General features: G+C 38.2%; 1 protein-coding gene across 2 annotated transcripts; it reads right to left on the bottom strand.

Moving 5' to 3' along the window:
• Nucleotides 1–6,181: 6,181 nt before the first annotated feature.
• Nucleotides 6,182–8,312, bottom strand: LOC127812067 (uncharacterized). Of its 2 annotated transcripts, XM_052352369.1 has the most exons (4): nucleotides 8,162–8,310; nucleotides 7,362–7,906; nucleotides 7,077–7,266; nucleotides 6,182–6,985 (listed from the first exon to the last, which is right to left on the bottom strand). In XM_052352369.1, exons 2-4 carry the CDS (start codon nucleotides 7,764–7,766, stop codon nucleotides 6,414–6,416), a joined length of 1,167 nt encoding a protein of 388 aa, XP_052208329.1. In that variant the 5' UTR covers nucleotides 7,767–7,906; nucleotides 8,162–8,310; the 3' UTR covers nucleotides 6,182–6,413. The 2 variants fall into 2 exon arrangements, with proteins under 2 accessions (XP_052208329.1, XP_052208328.1); XM_052352368.1 differs by having other exon boundaries at nucleotides 7,362–8,312.
• Nucleotides 8,313–21,871: the final 13,559 nt, after the last annotated feature.

Raw genomic sequence — 21,871 nt, 5'->3', positions numbered from 1 at the left:
GTCTTCTAGGTCATGACTTGAGCAGCTCTTGTTCTTTATAGGCTCAAAGACTCAGATTAAGCATAGATGTACACGTGATCCTCATTGAGCATGCAAGTGGACAGAGTTCTGGGAAGGGAACTGCTACCATAAGCGGTTCGAGCCTCTCCAACCACATGAGGGGAGGGCACAAGTGAAATCTACAACCTCCTGGCAAGTAGTGCTCTTACCGGTTACTCCCGTTCTACCTAGTTACCATCCTTGATTGTCGATTGTATGATTATTAGTTGCTCCGAGGGTTGCGCGGAGAAGAGGGAATCTGTTGTGTGCTTTACATGAAAAAGAAACTTGTGATAGATGTTTTTGGAGCTTAGCTTCCAACTGTCCTGAACCTTGGGGCTGTGCCGGATGGACCATCCCCCCCCCTCCAGTATCGTATGCAGTGGACTACTGGTCCACAAAGGAACATGTCTGTGAGACTGTGACAGCCACAGGCCTTGCTTAATAACAGGACTGATAGCCCACATGGTGGTGGACAAAAGAGGATGTACTTTTGCCTTGTAGAAAATTTCAAATCATGTTTAGGCCCGGGTTAAAATTGCATAACCTTGCTTGCACTCATCAAAGTGTTTCTTTCAGCCACATCCCTTAGCACTTATGCTAGTTTTATATTATTATATACGCAGCTGTAAAAATTGCTACAACGTGATGCTTAGAAATATTATGTGAATATTAATGAGACAGAGAGAACTTCCTTTCTGTTTGGTTGCCTAGAAAGTGGTTGTAAGTTGTAGGAATGACTAGAAAATTTTCTTTTCTTTTTCACTGTTATCTCAGCAACCCAACTACCCAGATGCCATGACAAAACCTAACCAACCTAGCTCATAGTTTGAGTACCAGTACTAGTTTATATGGGACCAACTATTTATTCTAGTGTACTTGCCTATAGACGCTTGCTTGTCTTGAGATGTACTATGATGATATTTGGTCAAATCAACTTCTTCTATGTGAGGTTTAAGGATTAATGTTGAGTCACCATTCATTCCTTCTAAATTCTCTATTTGTAATAGAAAGCTTGGTTGCTGTACTGCGTTTGGGGAGATGAGTTCGGAGAACCCACGTTTTTCCTTAACCATTGTACCAACCTTGATCCAACTCTTGCTATTTTAGAGTTGAGCAATTTTGTTCAATTTTTGTTATTTCTAGAGGCATTTACAGGGAGATTAGTCCCTGTTTGGATGAAGCAATTACAGAAGTTACATGTTCAATGCTGCGGTATCTAAACTGCAAATTTGTCTTGGGCTTGATTAGACTTTCTAAAACCGCCAGAGAAACTTGTTTGATTGCCTCTCCCCTAGCTTTGCTTCATCTTTCACTTCTTTTTTTCTTTTTCTTTTCTATTTCCTTCTTGAAGCTTCATCTTTTCCTTGAAGTACAGACATCTATTTACTCGTTAAAATCATGTAGGCTTTTTCTTGGGTAGGCCATGGCCTATGAACTCATCTGCACTTTATCTTGTATAGTTTAGATCGCAAGCTGTATGTGGCCCGCAAAAATTATTTTGGTGGCCTTTTAATAAGATAAATAAATATTAAAATTATTTGAAATTTATTTTTTCGTTAATTTTTTATTCAAGTTTAGATTTTTTTAAAATTAGTAATATAGATAAAAAGAAAATATCTAAAAATGTAAAAATTGAATAAGCAAAAAATGTGAACTGTCCACAACTAGATCCTGCAAATTAAGAAGTCGTCAATTTACTTTTGCCTTTTTTCTTTAATGTCTAGATTAGTATGGATTCTTCAGATAAAATTTTTGTCATCCACAGAATTTTTTTATCAAATTGTACTCTTAAAATAACTTCACTTTCGGCCTCTTTTTTTTTCGTTGTATTACTAGTTTTATACCTTACTATTAATTATCTAATATTGAAAAATGATTCGTGGATTTGAGGAGTCAGGAGATCTACTCATCTAAATGACACTTACTATTCATTGTTTAATATTAAAAATGATCCATGAGTTGGGGGCCAATAAAACAACAAATATAATAGATCATAAATTTAAATAAAAAATCATCATGAAATAGAATTAGTGACTTTGCATATCAAAAAATAAAAAATATATATTTTAAATAATTAATGATTAGATTTTGAAACTCTACTTTTTTTTGGAGGTCCTAGAAATAGGCTTTAGTGGCCTATGCCTTAGTCGACATTCTGGTCGAGTGAGATTTCTGTTTAACTAAAATAACTCAAATGTTGGAAAGAGTTTAGAGTGATCTTAAACTTATCTAAGTGTCAACCTGTATACAGATTTTTTTGTATATTTTAATTTTTATTGTAAGGTATATATCATGAAAACCCTACTCTAATAAGGTCAAAAAGAAGAAAACGAGAGAAAAAAAAAAAAGAAGGGGGTGGGATGCATTGGTCCCAAAATTTGTTATCCAAAGAGCTTTTGGTCTGACGAAATGGCCATTTGGGACCTCCATGGTCCATTCCATTGTACAAAGATTTAATTGTCACTGCAGTTCTCTGTGCGAGCACCCATCAATTGGTGCATGAATGCTTCGGAATCACGTCCTTTTGCATTGTTCTTGTATGGCAAAACAATCAGTCAATTGGTGGCTTTATGGCAAGAGATAATCGTGGTGGTTGGATTCACTCTAATGTTGACAATAATTATAATCACATCTTCATTGAGGAGAGATTATTGCCTGAATTTTAAATTTTCAGTCATCTCGTAGACTCCCGTGTCATAAATTAAAAAATATTATTGTTACATTTTTTTCGATAATTATTTTCAAATAAAGAGTGGAATTAAAAATTTAAATTACGTATATACCTGATTAATTATAAGACGACAAGTCACTCGACTTTCATAATCCATAATTTTCAAAGTTAGGGGTTAGCGTGTTTACGAAGGTAGATACATATTTTTAAGATGTCTTTTCGTAATAATTTAATTTGTCATTTAAGGGGTATGATTGACTTCTATTATTTTCTGTTAGGGAATTACAATTTCGTTTAAAAAAAGTCTATTAATCTCGTGACACGATCCTATGAAAAACGATATAATATAAAAATAACTAAAAAGTCACAAAATTTTAAATTTAGTAACGGTTTCACCCAATGGTGAATGAATGAAACTTTATTTTCTTTTAGGACCACATAAGCCCTAAATGGCGTTTATAATTTGAAGGTAGACAGTGATTGGATGAACTTTTGTGAAATTGGGTGGTGTCTCAGCTTTTCCAATGTTTCATTCACTCAGTCTCACATTCGTACTTTTTCCATTCACTTTTTTCTGCTTCCAGTATGGTGGTATCAAAGCAATATATGCCAAACTTGGAACCATGCCCTCACTCCATTGGTTACACAATTTGAAATCCAAACTGGATGGGTAATAAATTGGGTAAAATTCTTACATAATTTTGATGACCAGTAAGACAATTTTGTTTTGGTTTTAATATTCTATTTGATCCATATTAATTATGGATCACACAAATTTAAAAAATAAAAAAAAAATTCTTGAGAGCTAAACAAGTTGACAGACAAGTTTATAGAATGAGGGTTAAAAAATTAAAATGTTATCGCCCATATTTTTAGCTCTCATTCTGTAAATATGTCTATTAACTTGTCTGACTCTATAAAAAAATTCAAAATAATAATAAGAGTCACGATTGACAACGGTGCCATCAGTTATGTGACAGTTCTCGTTGAAAAAGATTAAAAGGATTATATGTCATTATCTATTCTGCTTAATATTTTTTTTAATAAAAATACGATACATAACTAATAACATTACTCAAATTTAAATATATTATATTATTTCTTTAATTGGGTGTTTTATACTATACTAAATTTCTTTTAATATAACACAATAATAAAAATTCAAATCCATTCCCTCACAACTATAAAAATATGCTTTCGCACCCCAAAGGTACTGAATGAATGGCTACTATTGCTATGGCAATCTTTACGAAAATCAAAGTTAGAACTCACAAGAAATCTCCCCCTCTCTATCTCTACCCATACTGTGACAGGCAGAGTAGGTGGAGCGTTGCTTTCTTGTAAGTATTATTGTTATTATAGTCAAAATTTGTGGGAATTGCTTTTATTATTTTTGTGTGGACAAAATGGGACCCACTCTCACTAAATTTAATCGGAAAAAAAGCAGGGCCCCACACCCCACCCCACCCACTTTGACGTTAAAAAAATGAAAAATGAAAATATATAAAAAGACGGGGAGGGAGGGCAATGATAGTGTACATGCACAAGCATAGTGGATCACGCAAGGTCCCACCACATTGATTGCGCCCGCGTAATTTATAAATAAACAATGTGGTGTTGATTTTTTAATTTTATGTTTTATAATAAATTAGTTTTTGTGTTTTAAAAATTTGATAAATATAAAATTAATAAAAAAAAACAACTATTTTATGCCTCCCATAATTTAATTAGCCAGTCTCTGGACTTTGATCAATGATCATCATCATCAATCATCATCATGTGATTGAACAATTGGCAGATGAAAAATGATTTTATTTTCTTGCGACAGCAAGAATTGCGTGAAAAATACAGTGCGCAGGGGATCAAAATTCCGGGCTCTAGAGAGGGTTGTGCTTTGGGTGATGCTACATGAAATGAACGTGTGAAAAGAAAAAAGAAAAATAAACAATTTGTGAACATTCAACGTGCCGAATTAAAAAGTTAGAATCGGATTATTTTGTATTTTTTGTTAGGTAAATAAAAATCTCAAATTAATGGAATATAAATACAAAAATATAATAACTAAGTATCTAAATAACATTTGGATATTCTAAAAACTTTACCCAGTTGTTGCCCATGTCATTGTATATTTATGTTACCAAAGAGAAATCTTTCTTCATTCCAATAATTAAGATATGAATGAGAAGTGAATACACCTTCAAGGTGTAAATATGCTATAATTTGCTCTCGCGTGGTAGGTTAATTGATAAAGAAAAAATGTAATGTAATATTTTTTGTATCTCAGGTTCCATGTTCGAGTCTTGGCCAAAAAATAGTTTAACAGGCAAGGAGCGACCATGAAAAATGAAAAATACTTGTTGTCCTCATGTTTGTAGTTGTGCTAGGGGTCGAAATCTGTTTGCTGAATTTTTTGATTTACCTCTCCTACTGAAATCGTGAGGCTGAATAGTGGGGGCACTCGGAATAGTGCGTTAAAAAAAAATTATAATTTAATAAAATCTCAAAATAACGTGTAATTTACTCAAGATATTAGACTTATATCATATTCTGTTAGAATTGGGGAGTTATAATAAGTGGGTGGGTAATAGGAATGGATAAATGGTTGTTTTTCAAAGCAAAAATGTAGTACAATTCAACACCACAATTCACATTTGCAGTACGTGTCGCTAGGTGACCCACCCACCAAGGCCGGGGCCGGGTCCAGCCCGATATTATACAAAGGGTGAAAAGACAACAAAACCAAGAAAGTCGAATATTCCTTGCTTCGGAGCCGGAGCTCACATTTTTGGACACAACGCATTTCCACTGCTCCATCATCCCCCCCTGCCCTGCCCGGTCAAAGTATAAAGTCCCAGTGCGAACCCACGAGATTCACCACCCAAGGCCGTGCGGTGCAGATTTTAGAATACCAAAACACAATTGGTTTCCAAACCTCACTCCACAAATAACAAAATGTACGGGCATTAATAACACTCTCCACTACCCAACCCCATTACCCACCAGGAGGCAGTTTAGATAAGAGTTTAACGTGGCCAGAAAAAGATTGAATATTTTCATATTCCAGTCCTCATAAAAGAAAAGTTGAAAATTCAGACAGCTTACTCTTAAAAAGGAAATTAAAGATAGGAAAGAAGAAATGTCACGTTATTGTAGTGAACAGTTGGCCTCGCCTCACGGCGACCGAGATGGCACGCACGGGAGTCTGGCGTCAATAAGCCCACACAACTCGCCACAAAAATTATAATCAATCACGCAAATTTATGCGTATGGTATGCCCATAAGAGAAGAGATGGAAATAAAAAAGAACTCCACGAGTGTCCTGTCCTTTGTGTTTCCTCCCTCTTGACTTGAGAAACAGTTAAAGAGGCAGAGCGGGGGGGGGGGGCTGCTTCGAGGTGGAGATCCAGAAACAGAACCACCATTTGTATTAAAATCTAAACCCTATATCCTGATAAGAAAATTGACAGATAGCTTGCAAATTTGGGGATAATTTATTCCGACTTGATGAGAAGGCTGAACACTGATTTTGCTTCTTACATACCCTTACGAACAAAAATTAAGGGGGATAAGGAGATTTTACTGTCACCCGAAGCTGTGGTGTACTCCTCCGGAGTTGGTTCTCTGTACTTTTTTATATTTATGTATTTGATTTTCGGAAAATAGTAAAACTGAGGGCGGAAAAAAAAAAATCCAAAATCTTTCAGGGTTTCTCCCTGAGGAGAGACGCTAGTCCGGTGACGGTCCTGGCCGCTCTCTCGTAGCTCTTCGGTTTTATGGCCGGCGGCTGCCATGCGCACGCCATAACCGGCGAATCCTCTCGAGGATTGGCGGCTGGGGACGGCGGCTCGGTTTGGCCTGCAGCGATTTCCTCAGTGTTCTCGCCGAAGATCAGCTCTAACTCACCGGACTCGCTCTCCGTTGTTGCCTCGGACGGCGGGTTCGCGGCCGGGGAGTGAACCGTCTTGACGGCGTCGTTCGCCGGAGGAGCGGTGGTTCTGGTGTGAGGCGAAAGCCATTTGGATTTCATGTACTCGGCCTTGCGCCACGGAGGGATGTGCATCCCTTTCTTCTTCAGGCTCTGTCTGGCGGCCTCCGATGCGATCGCGACGATTTGCTGGAGACGATCAGCTTTGCCGACGAAAACGTGCGGCAGAGATTGGAGGATCGTTTTGTAGCTCCCAGTTGATCGAGCTATCTCGAACTCCGATCTGAAATCGATGTCTATCAACACTCTCTCCGTTTCCACAATCACATCTATGTACTCGTAGTCCCCTGAACAATCATTAACAAACGTACCGTGAGAAATCAGATGAGAATCAAATGGAAGTATTTGGAACACGTGTGAGAAAGATGTTGTTGTTACCCGCTGGGAACGAGGGGGATTTTTCCCAACGCGATTTGCAGATTGAAGCATCGTAACCGAGAAGCATTAGGCTGTCCGTGACGATTTTTCTCAGATCATCCTTCCGCTTGCAGGTTTTATGCTTTTCCACGATCTTCGAAGTGTCGGCCAAGAGATTTCTCTCGGCGACGGTCGGGCAAGGAATCAAACTCTACGGGATGGGTGAAAAATCTCAGTTAAGCTAAAATGTGTAATTATTTGAGCATAGAGTTAGACTGAATTTGAATTCAAGTGAACAGTTGTTACCTTGAGCATATCGAGAGAATCACCAAAAGAAGCGGTTGGGATGGAGTCACCGAAAACGCCAGAGATGTCAAATTCCTCGTCGGAGCTATCGTTGTTGTTGCCGTTGAAGCAATTGCAGCGATTGCGGCCACATTTGGGAGCCAATTGTTTCTCGTTTGTCTCCTCGAAGAAATTCTGCACCATTTTATCCAGACACACAGAACTCGGCTCGAACTCGGCCGCTCCTCCATCCTTTCCGTACGGGGGCTCGCCGGCCGCAGGCGGCTTCTCCGTGGACGAAATCCGCAGAACACTGGGTAACTGCCAATCGAAGAGCCTCTTGAGGCGCGATTTTATCACAGGTTTGGCGGAGTCGTTCAGAATCGGCTCTTGCAGCGCTTCAGAATCGAGAGGTTGAATCTTCATCGGAAAAGGCGTGCTACGGCTGTCAACTATAAAAAGGTTCTTCCCCTCCCTCTCACCCTCTCTGTATCTCAAACCCTGCTCCGCCTAATTATACTCTTTCAGTACTGCATTTGCTCAGAGCTCTTAAAGACGCTTGTTTGCTAAGGTAACAAGAGCCAATCAAACATCAAAAACTGTACCTCCAATCAATGACTCTCAGAAACTCCAGCATAAACAATGATAGCACTGAACCACAAAATTAATGCAAGACACAGGCTTAAACACACGATTAATACAATCTCACAGGCGTTTACCGATCATCATCATCATCATCACCGTTTCTCTTCTCACTTTTCCTATTCTAATCCAAAGAACTAATCAAGACCCGTAAAATTTCTTGTAGAAAAAACGGTTACCTTTCTCTAGCGAAAACCAGATTTTTCAAGGAAGACGACGGCGAGGACGAAGAATAGGACAACATTCGCCGGAATATTCATTCTCCGGTGCCCGGCGAGGGGGTTGAGTTGGGTTGTCTGGTTGTGAAGTTAAAACCACTGGAGAGAGCGGTGGGAGGTTGGGAGGGGGGAGTTTATATAGTGGGGGGGTGGGGGTGCTGACTAGGACTGGGCTGCCACGCGGACGACGACATGGCCGTGGATAATCCAAATAGTTGCGGTTGGTCACGTGGTTGTGGCCGCTGGGGTGGGCCGTGGAGGTGATACGTGGGAGCCAAGGCTCGGAAGAGGAGCCTTGGATGTCGAAATTACCCGGATGCCCTTGTTATTCCTTTGGGGGTGGGGTTGTCGATAACCGTCGCACGATGACCGTGGCTGGGCCCGAGATTTGAAATGGACTTGGATTTGCGTGTGCAGAAACAAAATTGATTGTCGTTTCAGTTTTTTTGGGTAAAAAAGCTTTGAGATTCTGTTTCAATAAAGCATCAATATAATGCCCTAATAGTATCATTGTACATAAATATAATGCCCTAATAGTATTATTGTAGTTGCTTGTGTCTAGTCTTTTATTTATACATAAATATAATGCCCTAATAGGATGTTAAACCAAGTAAAATATATACTAAATATCAAATCAAATGTGTTATATATTTGTGAAGGAGGGAGGGAAGGATAAAAATTGATAAAATACATATTTTATCTCTTATATTTATATATTTTTATTTAGATACTCATATTTTTTGTTAAGATGTGTAATTGACTCAAAATTATATCAATTAATAATTTTTAAAATAATAAATAATTTGAATATTTAAATAAAAAAATTTATAAGTAGAGAGATTAAGAATTTAGCAAAAAAAAAAAAAAATCTGCAAGTCGTAGTTGGCCACACGGCTTTATCTTGAACTCGACTGTACTCAATCCATTCCCAGGCATGGCTTGAAAACAGTGGCTACTTAACTTGCTGGTGGAGGCAAAGAGAGGACACTTGTCAACTAATAAAGCTTTTGCCTTTACTCGGAAATTGACAAGTGTCGGTTGGGACCATCGCGGGTCTGCTTTCCGGGGGCGTCATCTGGAAGCTGCTGCGCCCTTCTCCGTCCGTTTCAGCTTCTGTCCTTCCGATCCGACGGACGATTTCGATTTTTTTTTTTAGACTTTGACTGGGCCACACGATAAAAGATTGACCGTTACTCTTGGGGAGTTTTTATTTAAAGTTTTTTTTTTTTTATTTTTTACTTTTATGAATCATTGCTCTTAATTTTATATAAAGGTCTCTACTTGGTTATATTAAAGTTACTTAATTTAATAATAGCCAGTGATAATGTGTGTTGTATATAAATCGTTATACTGATTTCGTTTCTCTTTGAGTCCTGAATATATATATTTACTCAGTCTTGTCGATTAAAAAGCAAAAAAGTAAAGCATGCAAGTTAATTAGTTGAAGCTAAATTCATTGAATATTAATTGAATTTGTTATTATATTTAAACTTCGTCAAAATTCCCATTCAATGTACTATGCATTTATAATTGTAGGTAAGTTGGTTTGAGTCTTGATTGATGTAACTCCTCCAAATCGTTGGTCCACATTTATAAAGGACATTATCCTTGGATAAAAATGACTAAAGGTTTAATATTTGTGTTCCTAAACACGTATAGCTGAATTAATTAAAATGTATGGTTTTTTTTTGTTTAATTAATTGAGGAACTTGGTTCTTGCTTTACATGTTTGGTTTAACAACTTAAATTCTTGAAGAGTCCCTTTACCCTCACCCTTTTCTGTTATCTTTTTACCCATGAAAGAGATTATGAAGATCTTGCTTGTATCAATGGGTTTGAAGTGAGGGGTCACGACCCATGAGCACAATGCCCTCTCAAGTATAAATTAATTGGAAATTTGGAGAAAATACTATACATAAGTTATTGGACAAAATTGCCCAGCATCATGAGTATAGTTTAAGTCTTGAATGTTAATGCGTGTCTACACGGCTTAAGATAATTGGTGTAGCAAAATATTGGGGGTCCCATGTGATGCAGTATGCTATTCTTTTTTTTTTTTTTTTATCCCAAGGATGGTGATGAGTATTGATATGGTTATAATTATTTGCTTTAATTGGTGTTTTCCTCCTTGGCCCCCCTGTTGGTTCCTTTTTAGGAGTAAACAAGCTGTAGTACTAGTACAAGTTGTACTTCCTAGAGAGCCTATTTCCTTGTACCTCTTAGATGACCCTCACACAGTAGGTGTAGAAAATGGGTACTAGTACAAGTTTTTATGAAATTTTCATCTTTGAAAAATTGTTAACCCCAAATAATAGATAGAGATATTCAGTTATCAAAATTCTAAGACACCAATCAATGAATATATATATATAATTAATTGATAGCAAGCAAATGAGAAGAAGTGAAACAGTAGTGCAAGGAAGACGTCTCTTAAGATTGTTCATAACAAAAACAAGAATCAAACATTAAACAAAATCAGAGCAAATATCAAGAAAAAGAGAAATTAAAGTACTCCCGTCGTAAGTTGCAGGATTAATTAGTTTTAATTAGATTGCCCTTGCTGTAATCCTATCCTAACCCAAGTTAGTGTTGTGGTTCACCTCTGAAAATGACTTCTTTCCCTGCACTTCCTATTTCTTGTCGCAAAGTTATTGACTCAAATGTCTAATTAGAATGAGAGAAACAGAAAATTAAGAAAAATTTGTAGAAACCCTTGTGGCATTATTTTACTCTAATTTGAGTATTGCCATCAGATTCTTTCCTTCAAAATCAGACGAACCATAGTAATTATGTTTTATTGCTGAAGTTGCTGTTCATGGGTGCTTCGTTTTATGAATGATGGAAAGCAAAATCTTAAAAACTGTTGGCCAAACCAAATCATAGTTGTTAAGCTAGTGATATGTCACTCATCTGTTGATGTTTCCTTTTCAATGTTACAACTTTAATGAGACAAGAGTGTTGATGACACTTACAGTGAGTTTCTTGTGATGATGTCTCTTGGAATCATTGGGTCACTTTATCACTCATTTCCTCCTCTTTTGAGACTTAAAGAGAACACTGGCTTGCTACAGCCTTTTGAGCCTCATCTGCTTTTGGTTTTACTATGATAACCTTTTTGTTTCTTGCACAAAAAATATTTAGCTTTTTGTAGCTTGAGGAAAGTTGGAAACTATAAAAATTGCCCAGCTATATGGGCCCAGGCTTCAAATTTTGATTTGGGAATCCTTTTCCTCCAAGCCCCTGGCTCCACTCATAGCACTAATTTTCATGAACCCATTCAAAACTTTATGTTTACACTCGAGCAGATTAAGTGGGTTAATCTTAATCTGCTTTTCATGAATATAGCAAATCTTAGATGTATAGTATCTTTCTTTCTTTTTTTTTTTTATCTTAAACATATAATCTTCCCTATTTAGGTACGTACACAAGAGTCTTATAACTCATCAATAAAATTGACTAAAAATCTAAAATTTATATAACCAACTCTACATAATTAGGAAGATAGAAATTTGATAACTCATGGACATCTAATTATACTTTGGGAAACAAAAGAATTAGACAAGCAATCACAATATCAAATCCCTAAAATAGGAACTTTTTCCACAAGATATTGTAATTAACATGCATGTCACTTTGCATACGTATATAATAAGCATATATATATATAGATCAGTCCAAAAAACCAAGCTGCTCCTGATTTTACAATTGATTCTCAGTTTCCGATGATGTAGAGAGAATTCAATGGATACTTACCTAACCAATTTCTCCATTTTCTGTGTTATGTTCAGAAAGGATAGTATATATTAGCATTTTCTATGGTCGTTTCACTGTGATAGAAACTTTTTACTTTTGGTAAGAGTTGAGTAAATTTAAATCGCAATATATAAATGACAAAGTAAGAAAGAAACTTACCTTTTACGATTAAGTGACGAAAATAATGCAATAACTAGTCGTATTTCTCACCACAGCTTCTGTTCCCAAACGAAAGTGGATTGGCCTCACATGCATTAGTTATTATTGTTACGAAATTAGATAGATAATAAATCATAATCAAACCAATTAATCACACATCAACATAAAATTTGAGTAGAAAACTCAAATTGAAAAAAATCACGAACAAAAAGAACAAAATATAACTAACCAAATATTAATAATACAACAGTGATATAACTGCAGTTAATTCTAGAATATTTATTTATAGACCTAAAATTATTTATGGATGAACACATAAAATCATATTTTGATAAGAAGATGATGCATGGGGATATTCTTCAAGATGAGATAAATCTCACATAAAATCAAATTTGACAATATTATAATCACAGTCAAATTTAAAATCATAATCACGGTCAAATTAGGAGTCCCAATCTCATTCAAATTTGAATTATGGGTCATAATTGTAATAAGCTCCACCTTGACACGAATTCAAATATGAAATTATCCAAAATTCTTTCTTCCAACAAAATCACAGATAATTAATCTCTTAATAAATACCAACTAAAATTGCACTATAAGAAATACCACCCAAATCCACATAAAGTTTACTATAGTGGTGGACCGTCCGAGCCCAATCTCGGCCCTCCCCTTAGGCCCAATCTTGGTCCTCCATCTGGACCTAGCTTTGGCCCAATGCCAACTTGTCACGGCATCATTATGACTTCCATTAGATATCCGCGCGGCAACCTCAGATCCTGTCTTCATTAATGGCGGATCTCATCCACATTAATGAGAGTTTTGTCGCCACTATGCTACCACCTGAGAACCTCTACCGACGCCAGATACCCAGTTCCATCACTTGCAAGAGCACGTCTCATGCATATAGGAGGACATCTCCTTCTTCTATATCAGCTAGCTCTCTTCAGAGCCAATGTATGTTCTTATTTTTGGCGGACCTCGAGCTTCTTCGATCTAGTCCCAGCCTCGAGTAACCTCGGCCACTCTCCTTGAAGATAACCTTGTATCAAACAGGCACAACATAAATAGATCTTGGGCCACCTCAGACTCACTCGACTCGTTAAAAATAAGGTACCCAAGAATTTTTTCATTTTATTATTTGTAACTCATTCAATACAAGTATCAGTAGGAGATCGGGCACAACTTCGTCATTACTCTAAGGCTTTGAGTTCGCCACATCCCTATCTAGCCATGCCATGAACCAGATAGGCACGCCGAACCTCGAGCCCGCCTCAGTCCTCCATTTGCAGTGTTCCGGACCTTGGTTGACGCGGTCCGTCACAGGACCTCGAGCCTGCCTCGATCCCCTATTTGCAGTGTTCCGGACCTAGGTCGGCGTGGTCCATCACAGGACCTTGAGCCCATCTCAGTCCCCTATTTGCAGTGCTTTGGATTTAGGTCGACGCAGTCAGTCATAGGACCTAGAGACCGCCTCAGTCCCCTATTTGCAGTGCTTCGAACTTAGGTCGACGCAGTCCATCACAAGACCTCCAGCCCACCTTTGCAGTGTTTCGGACCTAGCTTGACGCGATCTGTCACAGGACCTTGAGCTCGCCTCGGTCCCCCATTTGCAATGTTTTGAACCTAGGTCGACGCTGTCCGCCATAGGACCTCGAGCCTGCCTCGGTCCCTCATTTGTAATGCTTCGGACCTAGGTTAACGCAGTCCGTCATAGGACCTCGAGCCAGCCTCGGTCCCCCATTTGCAGTGCTCTAGACCTAGGTCGATGCGGTCCATCACAAGACATCGAGCTCACCTCGGTCCCCAATTTGCAGTGCTCCGGACTTAGGTCGATGCGGTTCGTCACAGGACCTCGAGCCCGCCTCGGTCCCTTATTTACAGTGCTCTGGATCTAGATCGACGCGGTCTGTCATAAGACCTAAAGCCCGCATCGGTCCCCCATTTACAGTGCTCTGAACCTAAGTCGACGCGGTCCGTCACAGGACCTCGAGCCTGCCTTTGTAGTGTTTCAGACCTAGCTCAACGCAGTTCGTCACAGGACCTTAAGCCCACCTTGGTCCCTTCCCTTGCAGTGTTCTAAACCTAGGTCGACGCGGTCCGTCACAGGACCTCGAGCCCGCCTTAGTCCCCCATTTGCAGTGCTTTAAACCTAGGTCGATGTAGTCCGTCATAAGACCTCGAGCCCGCCTCGGTCCCCCATTTGCAATGCTCCAAACCTAGGTTGACGCGGTCCATCGCAAGACCTCGAGCCCGACTCGGTCCCCCATTTGCAGTGCTTCGGACCTAGGTCGATGTGGTCCGTCACAGGACCTCGAGCCCGCCTCGGTCTCCCTTTTGTAGTGCTTTGGACCTAGGTCGATGCGGTCCGTCACAGGACCTCGAGCCCACATTGATCGCCCCTTTGCAGTGCTCTAAACCTAGGTCGACGCGATTCGCTCAAGGCTTCGAGTTACCTCGGTCCCTTACCAGCTGTGATCGGGACCCAAACCGATGTGATCCCCCAGACCTCGAGTCTACCTCGGTCCGATTCCAAAGTCGTGCCTTGTATCAGACAAGCATGCCGGACCTCGAGTCTACCTCGGTTCGACTTTCAAGTCAGCCTCGGTCTATTAGGTCGTGCCTTGTATCAGACAGGCACACCAGATTACCCAGACTTTCCCTTCTTTAGCTCGAACGCTCGTTACTCGAGCATCCGACTTGGGGCGCTGTGAACCGTCCAGGCCCAATCTCGGCCTTTCCCTTAGGCCCAATCTTGGTCCTTCCTCTGGACCCAGCCTTGGCCCAATGCCAGCATGCCATGACATCATTATGACTTCCACTAGATATCCACGTGGCAGTCTCAGATCATGTCCTCATTAATGGCAGATCTCATCCATATTAATGAGGGTCCCGTGGCCACAATGCTACCACTTGGGAACCTCTACCGGCATCGGATACCCAGTCCCATCACCTGCAAGTGCACGTCTCATGCATGCAAAAGGACATATTCTCCTCCTATATCAACCAGCTCTCTTCAGAGCCAAGATATGTTCTCATCACTGACCTACCGATACACTGCCTCATTTTACTCCCTTACTCACTCGACCGTCAGAGTGCTTGCAGGTGCCAACCGCCCCCTGGACGGACTCGTCATCGAAGCCCGCGCCCCACCTCCGATCGTCCTCCCTTGGTCAGGAGGAAACAAGTGGATATCTTCAGCCGTACTTAAAGCATAGCTGAAGATCAGCCTCGACATATTTTTGCCGATCTTAATAACTTTGCATTTATCAATATAAATCCCCCTTAATAACTCCACATTCATCTAAATTCATCCGTCCAAAATTACACGCATCTTAACTTGCAATAGTGAGAATCAAGATATTCTGATCCAGTAATGGAATATCATACTTTAAGGTAACCAATACAAATATTAAATAATCTCAAATAATGCCAAACGATCGATAAACAAAATCCCAATAGAAAACAAACCAGAATATCGGATTTGGGTAATAAATGTGGGCAAAAACGAATTTGAATCTAGGTTGGCAGATTAACTGGTTGGATATAGCCTAATGGGTTAACTCTAGGCTAACCAAATTTGAAGCAAGTCTGGACCTGGTGGTTCGGATTTAACCAAATATGGTTAAGGATTTGGGTGTGCTGAAACAATGGTCTTTTGTAATGCAAAAACCCAATCGACAATGGCGATTGTGTTGATGGATGACAAGTAGTAAGGAAAGCTAATGGCCGATGGCAGAGGAGTAAGGCGACGAAGGCTGGCCGACGATCGATGGTGGAAGAGATAGTAGATCGGCAACAAGAAACTTAACAACAACCAATGATGTTCCAATTGATGAAAAGGAGAATGACGAAGAGTAAATGACCGATGAGGTAGAGGAAGACGATTAGGTCTGAAGTGACGATGAGGGCAAGGATGGTCAGCGACGGAAGAAGAGGTGGATATGCGATGGCGACAGGGGTTGAACATGCTGGGCAACTTGAAACTAGCTGATACAAATAATGATGATGATTATGCAGATCTAATGGTTGAGATCTACCAAACATGAATGGTTTGATATAACAACTCTAATACCACTTTGTTATGAAATTGAATTGACAACAAACCACAATCAAATACACACGAACATAGAATTTACATAGAAAATCCAAATCGAAAAAAATTACGAGCAAAAAAAATAAAATATCACTAATCAAATATTAGTAATACAAAAGTGATATAACTGCAACTAATTCTAGAGTGTTGGACACTTATTTATAGATCATCTATGGATGAACACAAAAAAATATATCTTAATCAAAAGATGATGCATAAGAATATTCCTCATATAAGATAAATATCACATAAAATCGAATTTGATAATATCATAATCACAATCAAATTCGAAATCATAATCACGATTAAATTAAAAGTCTTAATTTCAATCAAATTTGAATTTCGAATTATAGGTTCCAATGCCTTTTAGTTAAGAGTAATAAATGGGATAAAAAGAGATTGTTTTTATATAAGTTAGATCATTGATAATAAAAAAAGATTCTCTCCCCCATTTTTAGATTACACGCTATCACTCGTTTTCCTGTCGAATTCGTCCCAGGGTCATTTCGAGGGAGGTAAATCAGGAATGTGTCTGGGTGACCAAGATTTTTTTTTTTTTTTAAGCTATGTCCATCGACACTTATTAAGGACCACTTCTAAAAGGATACAAATTTTTGCTTTTTCCAAAAATCGATCTCACATTGAGAATCTCTAGTATGATTTTACAATCCCTTTCTTTATCACCCAACTATGCCCCTGCAGGCCCTTTTTTAGTAGCCTAGTAGATCTGAACACTCTAGTATAGCTGTACAGGTTCCTCAACCTATGGTTATCTCTTAAGGGTGGAGAATTTTGATTCCCTAAGTTGAGCTGAACGTATTTGAATGCAAAGTGAAAATATTAATTAAGTTTAGTTGGATGATTAGAGGGATTCAAAGATTGTGACGATCTATCATGAGTTAATTAGTCCTACATCTGTATGTAATTTATTAGAAATATCTTAAATATATTACTGTTACTTGGTTTTACAAATTTATAAGTTGGTAAGTCACCTTCAACTAACTAGTACTTTTAAATGAAAATCCATTATGTTTATAACATCCTATAGAAATGTGATATATAAATATCAAAGTAAAATTGTTACTTATTCTTTAGTTATTATTTAGATCGACCTAACAAAGTTTGTCCTGGAAGAAGTAAGTAAATTTGTTTAGCCCCAGTAGGGTAGGGAGGGGGGGAAAAGAATAGGATGACCCCAAATTCATTGTCATTCTACCAAGTCATTTACAGTCGAGGAGATGAATAAAAGAGAGATTTGATTGGAGTGGGACCTTTCTTTGTTCATGACTTCACTCCCCCATGGTTGATGAGGGGTCAAAATCCAAGTGGATACCTCCCACATTACAATGACGTTACTTATTCATGCATCGCCATCAAACTCACCAAATTGGAGAGCTGAATTATGGAGTACCAGAATAATTGTTGTATTTTTGTAGTTGAATTTTAATTAATTTAATTGCTGAAGAAAGAATCTGTACGTAGTTTGTTTATAACCGTGGAAAATAATATTTTTGACTTGCCTAGATTTAGCATACAAAATGTAATCTTAATAAATTTTATTCAACGAGTATGATTATAAGTAAGACTAAGAACAGTAATTGATACTAGTTTTATAATAATAATGAAAAGAAAAGAAAAACTATCGGTTAGCCTGATAATGAAGTGACATTTCAGGAATGATTTGAACCAGTAGAATCAAATTGGGGCAAATACCTTCTCCTAGAAGATCCCATTTCTTAGCCTACCAATTTGCATTTTCTCATGTAAAGGCACTCAATCTCTATCTCCCCAACCTTAAAAAAATTATAACAGTTACATATAATTATCAACACGATATATATATATTGTTCCATGATGGTTGTGTCTCATATTTTTACATAGCCTAATGTACTCATCCAGAAGTGATAGGTCATGTGGCCAACATAGGAATAACTGATGCTAATTGTGTTAGCTACCTATGCTTTGATTTAACTTGCCTTGTTATTGCCTAACTAAAAACCTCTTTGGGGACATCAATATGTCCTCAGCGATAATCTTTTTCAATATATTTTATTTTATTTTGTATACACCATATGATCAGTTAAACTTACATGATAATTTAAGCACCCCCAAAGTTTAGTATGGGTGGAGTTCCAAAAAATGGTGAACTCCTCCTGCATCAGGACCATAAAAGAAGCCATAGCATCATTGGTTTACTTTGATTATTTACTGCTTGGTATAGTCTAGACAGTAATAGATGTTCTTAATGCTTAGAAATCAAGGATTGACTTTCAAAATAGATATTCATAGCAAAGAAGTTAAAACTGCATCACTAAGTCTAATGGTAGGGTGCTGGTCTATTGTATCCATTTTTTTTTTCAATTTAATAATGATAGGCCTGTTTGTTTGTATTGATAACAACATTGTATACAAATGTCTTTGATAGGGAAAGCAAGGTGAGGTTTATTATGGCCATAATAGATGTATATGCAAAACATGATATATTTAATTATATGCAATGATGGATGGCAGTGTCTTCTTCTTTCAGGTTACTTTTTTTTCTTGCCAAAACCACAAATGTCTTTGTTCTAACATGGTTGTGTTTGTTTATTTGTTTGTTTCTTACCAATAAGGTTTTAGGTCTCTGTTAATTAAAATAATGCACACAACAACTATCTCTTTGGAGGAGGAGGAGGAGGGGGGAGTTTAATATGTTGGTTGAAGATATCTAGTGACATGAACTAATGGGCCATGCTTGTGGGCTTCACAGGGCAGGGCCCATTGTTGATTCTGACAGATATCATCATCAAGTGCCAAATTCTTAATTACATGGTTGAAGTTAGTAAGAAGTTAAAATTTATGGATCACCCAAAACTCATAAATTAGGTACCCCCAACACACACACACACACACCCGCCTGATTGCCTGATTGTGCGCGCACGCACGCCTTCCCCTATATTTTTTTGGTTGCCTGATTGTTTGTTTACTCTTTGACAAATACCCCACCCGCCTATTTTGCTTCCTACGACCACTTTTTAATATATCTAAAATATCTTCATTTGAAAACTCATTTTTACTTTTACTATTGCAGCTACTTTCTCCCTCGATGAATTGCCTGCAAGTCACCATATGCGATTGCCATTCACGCTGGAAACAATACGGCAAATACAGAAAACGAATGAAAATATAACTATAGAATAGAAGACTAATGGTAATGCATCCAAACACATACACACACATATATACACAAATACACACATAACTAAAGAATTAGAGATCACTGGAAAAGCAGTTGGTCATACTGGTGGCCATAGCGGCCAGCGACAATCACCCTTTATGGCCCCCCCAAACTTAGGGGTTTGGGGGCCATGAAAGGGACCCAAACCTAGGGCTTTGGGGTGTTATGAAGGCGCCCCGAACCCAGTGGTTTGGGGTTCGAGTTTCTATTGACTAGAGAAGACTTTTTGAAAAAGACACACACACATATATATATATATACACACACAGACACGCATATTTGTTTGTAATTGGTGTGATATATATATAGTTTCCACACACACACATATATATATATATATATACAGCTTAAATGCTGAACGCGTCTATAAATATTGAAATTAGTGGGTGACAACCATGATAACTATATACATACATATATATATGCTTAAAATGTGGGTATGAAACTTGTAGTCCCCGAAAGGTTCGGGAAACTTGGAATCTGAACCTTGGAGTTTGGGGAATCCCAAGTTTCTCGAACCCTAGGGTTCGGGGGAGTTGGAGTTCCTCGAACCCTACCCGAATCCCAGAATTTCCAAAACCCTGTAATTTTAGTTTGATTGATTTATTTTTCTTTTTATATCAGGATAATTGTGAGAATGGAACTACTTTTGCACTTGAACAGTCATTTGATATTATTCAATCGTTTACTACAGAGGGTGAGTGAAAGAGGGCGACAGTAATAAAGGAAGGCAACAGAGGGCGGGAGGTGGTGTGAAGAGTAGGGTTTGATGTCAACAGTGGCTGTGGTTGTGTGTGTGGGGTGACTATGTAGGATGGGTCTGCGTGTGAGGGTAGTTTTGAAATATAAATAATTATAAAGAGTAATAAAGGTGCGAATAGTAAGTGTAAAATTTTAATTAATTGTTTGCAAAGAGCAAAAATTCTGACTATAAATAGAATTTACCATATGAATAACTTTATCCTTGCATCTCATGAGACTTGGTGATGTAGTTCTTCAAGTGTTTGCCGTATATTTATATATACATATGCTTTCAAGGATCTTGATGGCCCACTGATTGTGAACCTAGATTATGACAGTTTGGGCCTCCCTTTTGTGGCTTTGTCCTGAGAAAAACCAGTGGGTGGCCATTAGTTTTTGCCGTGTCGGAGGCCAATCCGTGGCCTAGTCAAGATAGACTGTCTTTGTTTTCAAGACTCTAGGCTATGAGTAAGATTCTTTGTTTTCCAAATTTCAATCACAGATAGTAAAATGTTGGGTGATGTTTGATTCTACATCTTCACAGTAGTGGAACTTATGTGAATGAGTTTTCTGGGAAAAGGAGTTTACTTTGCCAGAAAACAACAGAAAACTTAGAAACAAGTGAAAGAAAACTGCAGCTTGTTAAACTATGTTTGGGCGAATCCTTTTTTATTAATCAACTTGTAACTCTTAGTGTACTAAAGTCTTAATCGAATGTTGAACATTTTGTTCACAAAATTTACCGGCAGTGGGATCCCAACACTCTTCTCATTTTGGGAATTATAGTGGTTGGATTCTTGTTATTGTGGTTTTCTTCTTTTACTGGGCAACGCCAAACAGAACGCTGGTGCAGCAGTTTCCTCTTTGTTTTGTTTCTTATCCATGAGGTGTAAGCCACTTTTGGCACATTCCAATTTGCTTTTGCGAGGAATCTTGATGCTGGATTGAAGAAGTCTACACTGATGGACTGCTGCTGGGGGCCATTTGTGGGCTCTCTCTATTGCTGGACCCCATCCGGACAGGTACCATCAATCCAATCGATCTCTACATACATATTGCTATTGAAGCTTTCATTGTAATTATTCTTATTTTTAACGAGGGACTATTGATTGAGATCTAGGCAAATTTGATGCCTATCTTAGGGGGGCATAATAATACCTTAAAGTGAGGCTCTTAAGGTCCAATTTAGTATCTATAGCATTTGTAATCACAAAAATTACATATATTATTCTTCAAATCTCTTCTAGATAAACTCATTTTATAATAGACTAAATAAATCAAAAATTACATGCGAATTCAATTTTCTTTTTAAAAAAAAAAGACATGAACCTTGATGAAAAAAAGGAATAGGGTAGGAAGAATTATTGAACTTTCAGTCACCTCCAACAATTCCTTAGATTGTTTAGGCCATGCACGCAAGGGCCCGCCCTCCTGAATTATAAAATATTCAACCCTCCTTTTCAGCTTTGTTGGGATTTTTGTGGAGTGTGTGGTCATCAGTAATATCCATATCCCTGTTTGCTGTCCCTGTCGAGATTATCTAATCTAAGTGGCCAAGCATTGAAAGACCTTGTTTTTGTACGTTCTGTTAGATAAGGAGCATGAATAAACTAATCATCTAGATAAACTTGTTTTTTCGTTGTGTGTGTGTGCATATGTTTATATATATATATATATATATAAAACCCTAGAAAACTAGTAGAAT

This window comes from Diospyros lotus, chromosome 10, assembly GCF_014633365.1.
Source record: "Diospyros lotus cultivar Yz01 chromosome 10, ASM1463336v1, whole genome shotgun sequence".
NCBI lineage: Eukaryota > Viridiplantae > Streptophyta > Magnoliopsida > Ericales > Ebenaceae > Diospyros > Diospyros lotus.
The sequence above is the reverse complement of the archived record's forward strand: the minus strand, read 5'-3'. Positions and strand labels throughout refer to the sequence as shown.

Coding starts and splice junctions, on each gene's coding strand:
- LOC127812067 (XM_052352368.1), bottom strand. CDS start 7,766: ATGAAGATTCAACCTCTCGATTCTGAAGCGCTGCAAGAGCCGATTCTG. Junction 7,267..7,361: donor ATTCTCTCGATATGCTCAAG/GTAACAACTGTT, acceptor CCCATCCCGTAG/AGTTTGATTCCTTGCCCGAC. Junction 6,986..7,076: donor ATCCCCCTCGTTCCCAGCGG/GTAACAACAACA, acceptor ATGATTGTTCAG/GGGACTACGAGTACATAGAT.